General features: G+C 32.1%; 1 protein-coding gene across 1 annotated transcript; it reads right to left on the bottom strand.

Moving 5' to 3' along the window:
- Positions 1–8445: 8445 nt before the first annotated feature.
- Positions 8446–10413, bottom strand: LOC142612615 (ankyrin repeat-containing protein ITN1-like). Its single transcript, XM_075784726.1, has 2 exons — positions 10105–10413; positions 8446–9163 (listed from the first exon to the last, which is right to left on the bottom strand). The coding sequence occupies exons 1-2, from the start codon at positions 10129–10131 to the stop codon at positions 8549–8551; spliced, it is 642 nt and encodes a 213-aa protein (XP_075640841.1). The 5' UTR covers positions 10132–10413; the 3' UTR covers positions 8446–8548.
- Positions 10414–11803: the final 1390 nt, after the last annotated feature.

The following is an 11803-nucleotide window of genomic DNA, read 5'->3' as shown; positions in this document are numbered from 1 at the left end:
GTAAATAAATTATAGGACACTAATATAGGAAAGAATATACGGCCTAGGTAGAAGAAGAAACATGTACAAATTACAAAGTTCTTAGTATTAGGCTAATTAGATAAGCCAAGGTAAATGTAACATAAACACGTGTACTGCTTGATTTCACACATTCCTAATCAAATAAGGCTCAGTAATCAATTGCAGCAAAATATCTTAGGGCCACATGTGGCAACCAACTAAAATGACACGTATGCACTTAGGAAGCAAAAGTACTTTTACCTCTATTTTTACTTGTTTTTTCTCATGCACTTTTTTCTTTATCTAAAATGCCAAAAATATCTTGAAGAATATCATAAGAGTATTCTTGGGTCGTGGCATTCATATAAGGCGACATATGTATACTAACTGGATTTTCCAAGCGTGTTGAATCGTTAGTAATCGTTAGGTATGTTACTTTTTCTTGTTTCCTAGTCATATAAAGTAAATTGTACCAGCTTTTTAGGGACACTTAAAAATTATATAATTCATAAAAGATTTACGTGGCAAAACTTTAACTGGCACGTTAGTTGTTAAGTGAAAAAAGTATGCAATTTTTTTAAATTTATAATAATTTGATTTTCCAAACGTGTTGAATGTTAGTGATAGTTAGGTATGTTACTCTTTCTTGTTTCTTAATCATATAAAATAAATTGTACTAGGTTTTACAAATACTAAAAAATTATATACTTTATAAGAGGTATTTTATAAAAAAAACATATGTGGTGAAAACTCTAGGTGACACGTTAGTAAGTTCCTCGCAAAGTGAGAAAAAGTGGGTAATTTTTGAAGTTGTGCTAAAGAGATGAAACTAGGTAATTTTGATTGGTGTGAAATAGGGCAAAGAAGACCCCATGTTGTTATAGAATCAAGACACACTCCTCTCTCTCTCTCTCTCTCTCTCTCTCTCTCTCCTACAAGGTGCAATTATTTAATTCAATATTAGGTAAAAAAAATTATATTATTGCATTAAACTATGAAAATGATAAGAATAAGTGAATAACACAAAAAAAAAAAGTCTCACTACTTCCCAGGCAAGAGGACCACATCTATTTTTCAAATTATAATCCCACTAGAGATATGCAATACAACATTAGTTTATGATTTATCCAAGCAAATCTTCTACATTGTCTCGGAAGGTACTAGACTTCGTCATTTACAATGACCCAAGAGTCACCATTGCCATATGTTAAACCTTAGAGCAACCACATTAGCATGTGTAAAGTCTTGCAAAATAGAAAAAGTTACCAATTTTACACATTTTAACCCAAAAAACTTCCACATTAGTGGGTGTAAAATTGTGCATTTATGCATAATTGCTATAGTAACCGTGCGTTTATGCATGGTTACTGTAGCTCTTGCATTTATTATTTTACATTTTTTCTCTCTCCTTCACCTCACTCTGTCATTTTCAGCTTCTCTCTCTCTCTCTCTCTCTCTCTCTCTCTCTCTCTCTCTCTCTCTCTCTCTTATCTCTAGTCCCTTAATCCAGCCTCACCGACACGATTAGTACAGAAAGGAGAAGAGAAAAGAGATTAAGAGGATGCACTCTCTGCTGGTGGTATCGATGGTCTGGAAAACGGTGAGGCCGATCATGGAGGTTTTTCTGGTACCGTACTAGGCCTGAGCCATGACATCTTGGCCTTGGAGAATTGGAACCGTATTGGTTGATGTCGCAGAGAAAGTCGTCTTTGATTCCCATGTCTGCGAAGCTTGTTACTACCTGGATCTCCTTTGAGGTCTTGAACTTTAGTGCCATGACTCGCCGTGGGTTTTGGCGGACCATGCTTGTGCCGCCGAGGTCTGACAAGGGATGAGGTGTTTTTAATTTTTTGTTTGATTAGTCTATTTGATTAGTGGGTTTTGGGGTGATGGTGCTTGATGATGGTGGTTGATGATGGTAGTTTGATGATGGTGGTTGGGTTGATGGTAGGTGTGGATTGATCGTTGATGGTGGGTGAAGATGAATATTTTATTTGAATAAATGTGTATAATAGACAAACTGATGTGGGTATTTTGTAAAAATAAGAGTGTAAAATAGAAAAAAGTAGGTTTTAGATGTGCAAATTTACAAAAATTTTGCACCCACTGATGTGGATGCTCTTATACTTGTGAATATGATTTTTTTTTTTTGGGTAAGACCATTGCCAAAATATAAGTAAGTATACTATAATTACTGTGCACCCTTAGCGCGATGGTCACTCTATAAGTATAATTACTTGTGGAATATGGGGGGCAAGAGTCAGGATTTCAGTCTCTAGAAGTGAGCTTCACACATATATATACACTTAAATTAGGATAAAGTAGAATTTCTATCTTGTATATAAAAAAAAAAAAGTATATATATATATTTATATATATTTATATATACTAGTTGGGGCAGCACGTGCAAGACACATGCTTGCCATTATACTTAATAGTCACATAAAGTCAAATATAGAATCTATTATCAGCTTGTGTCTATAATATAAATTCCAATTTAGATAAAAAATCCACTGCTACAATCAAATCCTAATTAAAGAAGACATATATTCTATGTCATGAAACAACGTACTTTTCAGTGCCATCAAAATATTGAACATTATCAAAATTCAAAACATCATAAAGAATTTATAAACAATGATCTTTCTCTCGACTTTTTATACTCTTAATCTCATTTGCTGATCCACACTTTCTACTCTGTCAAAGGTTTATGCTCTTAAGTATCTGTGGTGTTAAGCCATAAAACCTTCATGAATTGGCACCTCCACCGTAGCACATTAGGTGACCACTTGTTAAAGGAATGAATGTTGTTTATTACACCCTACATACAATATAAACAAAACAAAATCGAAAAATATATTAAAACATTTCTCCTTACATATTTGGAAAGAATGCCTAATATGCGTATACAAACAAAACAAAACAAAACCAATAAATATATTAAAAACATTTCTCCTCACATATTTGGAAAGGATGCCTAATATGCATTGTAATGGTATAACCAAACTACACTAAAACTATATTCAATTAGCTAAGAGCCCTATAACTCAATTGGTTGGCACCTCCTAGTGTTTTCATCCAAGACATCAAGGGTTCAAACTTCAAATTGCCTCTCCCACAACTATTGAATTATATATATATATATATATATATATATATATATATATATATATATATATATATATATATATATTTAAAAAGGTTATATTCAATCAACCAGTTTCAATTTCATAATTCTATAACCATTTGTAATATTAAACTAAACTAAACTAAATTGAACAACATGTAAGAGACAAAATCAAACCATCCAAAAAGGAATAGAGCTAATTGATTCACAAAAATCTCTCTCTCTCTCTCTCTAGAGAGAGAAAGAAGATATCAATTTAATTTTTTTAATTCTCAAAGTTAAATTCCATCATAAAGTTGAAAAATATCACCAAATGACAGGGTTAATTTCTCCAAGTGCATTTGTTTTGATCTTCTTAGAGCTTCTTAATTTAATTGAGGCTGAAAACTGTCTGAATTTCAGCATTGAGAGATTTAACATAAACAATAGAATACTTTTGGTTCAATTCAAATACAACTTCTAATTTCCAATCGAATTTACCAATTACTCTAAAAGCTCAAGCTAAGAGACAAGAGTGTAAGCAACTTATTTCTAATAATCTCATTGCCTAATTATGCACCAAGTTTGATCCTTATTGATGAATTAAAAAAAAAAAGTATTTACTTAATTTTATTGCTTAAAATTCGAACAACCTCTCCTAAGAGAGGCAAAATTTTTAAGCTCACCATTTGTTTACTTAAGAACATGAAAGAAAGCAAAATTTTGAGCAATTCATTTTTTTTTTCTTCTATTGGGATTTTCATATTTTAACTCCGACCCCAACTTCCTAAATTCATAGCTTTGACAAGACAAGTAATAAGCTCAGCTTCTTCCGTTTTTTCTCTTAAAGACCCAAAATCCAAAATGACACAATCTGGACTATTATTTTTTTCTTTTCTTTTTTCACCTGTCTTAAGTTTCTCATAATTGAACTCATCTCAGCTCAACTAAGCTTATAGCTTCAACAAGAGAAGTAGCAAGTTCACTTTCTTTTCCATTTTTCTCTTACCAAAAGACATTCTTAAATAACAAAACTTGTACCATTTCATTAATTTATACTTTTGTCAGCTTCTAAATTTATTATAATTTAATTCTTACATAAGCTAATAGCTTCAACATGACAAGTAAAAAGCTCACTTTCTTTTCTATTTTTTATTTTCTAAAAAGCCAAAATTACAATAAAAGACACACATATAGATGTGATATATAATAGACCATGAAACAAACATTAGGAAAAAAAATGATATTCGGCCAAAGGAAACAAACACAACATTATATATCATTATGTGATGTGCCATAAATCAAAATTGTTCATTCTTTTGGCTTCCTAATTACTGTTTACAATTCTTGTGGCTTGACAAGCAAGAAAGGAGCTTTAACTCCAAGAAGCACATTTTTTTTCTAAATAAGTCACATTCACATAATTTCTTGCTTTAACAAAGAAGGCATAATTTCAACAAACCATGTAAGTTAAATTTCATTTCTCTATTTATCTTGGTGGCAAGAAATAAAAAGAGAGTCAAAATTATGGTTGAACTAAGTTTAAAATGCAAAGAGAAATCTCATTTAAACATCTACTATTTCATTTATCTTAATGACAATTGTGAACCATGAAATTGCAATATTACAAAGCCAAAATAGGCTTAAACCACAAGCAAGTATTATGTAGTTTCCTATAAAATGTAATGAATGAGGAAAAACCACACATTTGCACAATTATTAACAAAAAAATATTTATGCAATATTCTTATATTAAACAAAAATTTAATTACAAATTAAAAAAAGTATAAAAATAAATAAATAAGTGAAAAATGATAAGGCAAATAGAAACAAAAAGGGGAAAGATAATATTTGACCTCCAAAAGAAAACTTATGACCCAAAATATCTAAGAATTGTAAAATTCAAATCGCTAGTACTTTTCTTCTTATCCCTTCTGAGTTACCAAATAGACTTCCAATTCATTTTACAAACTTCATTTGCTTACATAAGAAAATGTCAGAAAACAAAAGAAATAAAATCCAAAATTTAATACTCACCCTTCACTATCTTCATATCTGAACACACATACACACACACACACACACACACACACACACATAACCCAAAAGATCTAAGAATTTCGAAATTTAGATCTCTATACTTTTCTTCTTATCCATTTTCAGTAACCAACAGCCTCCCAATTGATTACACAAACTTCAATTGGCTAAATTAGACAATGCCAGAATATTAAAAGAAGACAAATCCAAATCTTGCTCTTAACCATTCTCATCTCAAAAGACACACATGCAACATTTTCAAAGCAAAGCAAAGAAAAGAAACATGGATATAGCTATATTCGAACAAAAATGTGAAATCTTACATGAGGAAAACTTTGGGCAGAATCAAGAACACCTTCTCCATCTTCAATGTACATAAATTGTGATTTTAGAAGCATAACCACAAAAAATAGCAATGGAATCAGAATATACATTAGGGGGAAAGAGAGATGAGATATATATTCTTTTGCTAAACAAGAGAGATGAGATATGATTGAACCTATTTTGCCATGGTTAGGGTTTGCCTAGATTAATAGAACCTGATCCTTGATAATTTGGATAAATTGGCACTTTGGTTTGGTCAAGCTTTTTTTAGTTATGCTAACTTGATTTAATGCAAATAATTTTCCAAGTCATATTTGTAAAAAGACCTAGGATAAGAATTGGGATTAGCAACTCAAAAATCTCACAAACGAAAAGCCAAAGAAATTAGGGATGAAACATCTAAACAGAATTTTGATGATGTTGTTCAAAATTAATATTCATAGATGGGGTAAAAATTTATTCATACACACCGATTTAATATACAAATATGCTTCAGAAGTTCAAATCACATAGTGTAAGATTTCCCATTTAAAATATAAGATATACACACACACACACACACACACACACACACATATAAAGATTAGATTAACAACCAAACTAAGCTTAAAATAAATAATAAAAGAACAGAATTGATCATCCTCCCAGAATTCCAATAACTATGAAACTAACATTCCAGAATAACAGAAATATAGAGTTAAATAAGAGAGAGTGACAGAAGCGCATTTTTAGAAAGAAGGAATGATTTTCCCTTGGGATTTTAGGCAAAAGTGGGATTACGTGGGAAATGATGAAAAAGTAATTATTTGAACCCCTACTAAGGAGAGACTATAAAAGGGAGGGGAGGACAAATAGTGAGGGGGGGTTCTAAAAAGGAAAAAGAGAGGGAGACAAAGGGAAGGTGAGGGCAAGTAGTAAGAAAGGGCAAAGAAAAACCAGAGGGTAGGTGAGAACTGGGCTTAGAATCACAAAAGTAAAAGAGGTTGGGCTCTTAAGGCAGCGTTTGAGGTGACTATATGTAAGAGTGCAAGGAAACCCACCAACAAGTAAATTGGGAGCCCAAGTCCTTTGTCCCTGAAAGCATTACTCTCGGGTTTGAGCACCACAATGACAATAGGCCCTATCCAAAAAAACGCAGCTAAAACCATTTATAAATGCGGCTATAGACTTAACCTATAACTGTGTTTTAAAAACGCGACTATAGGTTAAGTCTATAGTAAATGCGGCTATAGGTTAGCTATAGCCGTGTTTTTGTTAACGTGGCTAAAAAGATATGACTATAACCCGTGTATTTTGTAGTGAGTCCAAGTTAAAGAGCCAAGGCGAGTTACAAGTTGTTGACTATTGTTTGATAGCTTTTCATTCTCAATTGAAAGGCGTCAAAGCTGCTGGATAGATCAAGAATTATTTTGAATTGATTGAAAATTATGAATTTTGTAAGATCAAGTCTAATATGTTGTCTGTTTCATTCTTAATTTGTGGCCTACTTGTTGGACTACAGAAAAACACATTAGGGATGACCAAAACAAGAGAGTAATTTTGCCGTACAAACAAGTCCAAAACCTATTTATCTCTATTTCACCATCATACCAGTATTCAAAAAGTAGATTTGAAGACAATATCCTTTAACAGTTTCTTAGAGACGGTCAAAGGTTTTGATAGTGAACAGAATGTGTCATCCATGAAAACTTCCAAATATTGAAGAATTTAGAGATTTTGAAGTAATAGAAAGTTTTTTTTTTTGGTAAGTTATCCACGTGTTGCTGAGTCTAGGTCTTTGAAGACAATATCCTTTAAGAGTTTCTTAGAGACGCTCGAAGGTTTTGATAGTGAACAAAATGTGTCATCCATGAAAACTTCCAAATATTGAAGAATTTAGAGATTTTGAAGCAGTAGAAAGTTTTTTTTTTTTTTTGTAAGTTATCCATGCGTTGCTGAGTTTAGGTCGAAAGGTTTTATATTAGATTGTAGACTTTTCTCAATATAGTGGATTTTTCTTTGGGGAAGGTTTCACCTAGTGGCTTTTACTTTGAAACCGTTGTTTCATTGGTTTTCCATGTGTTGCCATATTGTGTGGTATTTATTTCTGCTATTATTTATTTTTGCATTATATTGGTGTTGTCTTTATTAACCATGTGTTGTTCATAATTAATTTAATTAATTATTTGGTCTTAAAATTGGTCAACCGATATTTTGGGGATCTTAAAAACTAACAGATCAGAATATATACTAAATTCTTATCTGTGTGTTCCATTTTTGTTATGTGAACTGTCTAGTTCAAAGGTCCAAGCATTGCATTTGTCATGCAATGGTTATTCCGATGGTAATTAACTTTATCCAACAATAAAGAATATATGTTTTTAACTTCGATTTATTTGATATCATTTTGTTTTTCATTGTAGTTTTGTTTTAAAATAATAACTTTATTGAATTTGAAGCAATAACAAAGAAAGGACTTTACCCATCTCCATCTTCACAATCGACAAACGGACCTTGTCCTGTTTCAAGAATAGGCCCAATGGCCCAAATTATGGGCTACAAAAAGTTGGCAGTGAGTCAGTGACTTCATGGGAGTTAGGACATGCTACTAGCCACTAGGGAACGACACACAGCCCATAGAATGACTATCAACAGTATCAAGTAGAATGGATAGCGAACAACAGTTGTTCCATTGTATTATTGATCGTGTGTAAACAACAATCATTTTGAAACTAACTAATGTGTTTGAAAAGTAGTACAACCCTTCATGCTTTTTTAATGGAGATAACTATGATTCAAATACTTCATTCCTCAATTATAACTATTGAATTTATCCCAAAAAAAGAAAAAGAAAAAAGCAGTGTAACTTAACATAACTCAAACATTTTGTAAGTTTAAAATTTCAATTCCAACGAAGACACACACAGCAACAGGTGCACGATACACACAAAACACTGAAAAATACAATACATCCCAAATTAATTTAAAATGGCAAACACCTTATTTGAAACTTAGAGCAAACCATCAAACCCGTAGGATGGGGAAAAAAAAAAAAAAAGTAAAAAAGTTCAAACAAACAGTTGTTGAATATAGAAGGAACCCTTAGAGAGTAATTGCCTTGTAGCTCGACGGAGGCACCTCGTGGAAGTTAGCCATTGTATAATCAAGGCAGAGCGGAAGCTGTTGTAAGATAAAACAGATTATCGGCAGGCATGTCAGTCCTGCATATACGTTAAAGGTTTTGTCTTTCAGTTTATTCTCAAGCATAAAGGAATGTCCAGCAGAAAAAGAAACCAACATCGACACAATGGATATGAAGAGCGCAGATAAGCCAATCAGAATTCTCGTTGGCAACTTGAAGTGGAAATCTTTCTGTTTGTATCGTTCAGTAACAATGGAGAGAAACGAGAACAAAGCAGTGGTGGAGAAGAACAAGGCAATTAGCGAGGAGTAGGCAAAGATGGAGAGCCCCGATTTGCCTTCAAGGTTTGGCTTCCCTTTATCCTCGTTGATATTACCTGGGATAGTGGTCGATGCCGCAAAGGCAACAGTGACAATGAGTGCAGCCACAACTGAGCAGGATTCAGAGGTTTTGTTTAGCCAATCACTTCCTTTTTTGACTAATTCCACATGGGTGCGGTTGAAGATTTCATCAGGGGTCTCTTTGTTCTGGTTGAGTTGATAACGGAAGAGTTTCGGCACCTTGTTTTTTACAAACTGCATTAATTGATCATATGTCCAGGTGAAAAATTCCATATCAACTTGTAGGATATATTCAGTCAAAAAAAAAAAAAAAATTGTAGGATATGTCAACAGCCTCATAACAAAACTAGCACTCAATTAATATTTGACTTGGGGTGAATTTATAAATGACGCACGCAATTATGCACATGCATTTATATATGTATAGAGCATTTGAGACCAATTTGGATGAAAAACTATTTATTTGAACACTAATTTATATATATTAAATGTAAAAAAAAAAAAAAACTCACATAATGATAGCATATTCATTGATTTTTTGTTTGGCAACAATATTTATTACTCCTATATTGTTAATAATTAGGGTTTTTATCACATGAATAATCTTTTTTTTTAATATAGTTTTCAAAGTCAGAATTTAATTTATGAATGGAATGATTTTAGTAAGATAAATATTAATGTTGACTCATAAAATTTTGGCTAACGTTGACTCATAAAATGTTCGAACCTTCAAATTGTAATAACAGAGAAAATCTATTATGGTTGGTTATCATGAAGTATATTCCACATTCAATTCCACACAAACATATTAAATTTTACAAAATAAAAACAAAAAGAAAGTCCAATTATATTCTAGGTTAAGTATGGAGGGTCCAGGTTTCCAAATTTAAAATTAAAAGTATGGAGGGCTTGAAATCCTAATTACTCATAAGTATCACTTAATTAAGAATTTCTTGGATGGAGCTTTGGCTTTGGCTTTGTTCAAAAGGTTTAAATTCCCGCTTTCCATTGTAATTATTTGAGTAAAAAAAATATTCTTGTAAGATGTGGTGGCATTTGCTATGATGTGCTATAATTACTCAATTAGGTGCTTCCGTGAATAGGTGGTTAGGGATTTTGGTAATTAAGTTGCTTAATAATAAAAATTAAGGTCAAAGTTGGTTTTGAGTTCATACCTCATACCACTTGATTTCCCACTGCATTTGCAATGCTGCCCCAGGAATTACCCAGGGCTCTTGTTCTCCTAGGCCTAGCTCTGCCGCTAGATGTAATGCGTTGTTTCCGTTCGCGTCCACTTCATGAATTAGTTTACATTTCACAAGATCATGCTTGAATAGTACCCTTAAAACATGTGTTTGTCTGTTCTCACTGCCAAAAGCACAATATTGTTGCTCTCGTCATTAATGGCCATTGGAATCTCTTTAAGTATTTTCACAACCATTTCTTTGATACCATTTTTGGCCGCAAGCAATAAGGGTGTCTCTATCTTTTCCTCCTTTCCTACAAATAACAAAAGGATAGAACTAAATGTTAGCCACAAATCATATATATATATATATATATGAGATGAGTTCAAGTTATTACTAGTGTAACTCTAAAAAGTTACATATTTTTTAAATCATTGGATTTAATTAAGTAGACCAAATAGTAAAAAAAAGACCACCACTAATACTAATATTTTAATTGATCTCATTTATTATCTCTTTATTTAATATATTTTATACTTATCTCTAAACCCAAAAAAAAAGTCTACGTCTCTCCCTCTCCTCTGTAATCATGTTTTTCTCTTCTCTCTTTTTCTCCTCCATTGGTTTTCTTTAACTCAATTCCATTGCATTTCTCTTAATTCTAATCTCACCACCATGCTCCTTGCCTCATCAACATGAACACTCCAGATCTTGTCTCATGAAATAAAATCTCAGTAAATAGTAATAATGGCAATGTAGTTCTTTCAACAATATTCTAGACATTTTTGTTGGTGTCTTTTTGTGAGCAGCGCACATGTTTTTATACTTTAATAGTTAGATTCATTGTTTTTCGACTATAAAAATGATTATTACTAAAGCTAATTTTTTTTTGTGCCATTATGAATGTAGAAAGAACTAAAGTAATGATTATAACTGAGAATTTTTTTTAGAAATAAGTATGAAATTTATTAAATTAAGGATAATAAATGAGATCAATTACAATATTAACATTAATGTGGGTTTATTTTTGACTGTTGGATCTACTTAAATCCAATAGTTTAAAAAAAGTGCCACTTGATATGTGTGTGTGTGTGTGTGTGTGTGTGGGGTTGTTGGAAGTGGTAAACCAAAATGTGCCTCTTGATATTTCGTAATAGTTTATGTTTATGTTTTTCTATAACTATTTGTGTCTTTTGTTTTTCCATAACTTTTTGTGTCTATTGTCATTCCATAACATTTATGTCTTTGAGTCTTCTACATTCTAGAATTTTCTGTTATGAAACAAAGAGTAATGACAATAATGACAGTTCTTGTGACTTCATCCTATAAAATGAGATAGATGTATGATGTGAAAGTGTGTGAAAGAAAAAGTTGTAGTAAGCTCTCAAGGTAGTAGCTTGATATCTTTGTTTGTGAGTTTGAAGTACTCTAATAATATTTTCATTCCCCTCTTTCTTGTGAGTATTTTCTTAAAATTTAAGTCAAGGCTTTGTAAAGCCAACAAAGTGGTATTAGAGCCAAGTTCCTAGAACCTAAAGTCTTTGTCTACACCATTAGTGAGGATGTCTTCTAACTTGGTGCAACCATAAATTCCTAGATTGATGAAAGAAAATTATAAGAGCTAGTAGATTCAAATGAAAGCATTGTTTGGATCACAAGAGCTATGAGAGCTTAACCCACAAGTGAG

Source organism: Castanea sativa, chromosome 10 (assembly GCF_040712315.1).
Source record: "Castanea sativa cultivar Marrone di Chiusa Pesio chromosome 10, ASM4071231v1".
Lineage (NCBI taxonomy): Eukaryota > Viridiplantae > Streptophyta > Magnoliopsida > Fagales > Fagaceae > Castanea > Castanea sativa.
The sequence above is the reverse complement of the archived record's forward strand: the minus strand, read 5'-3'. Positions and strand labels throughout refer to the sequence as shown.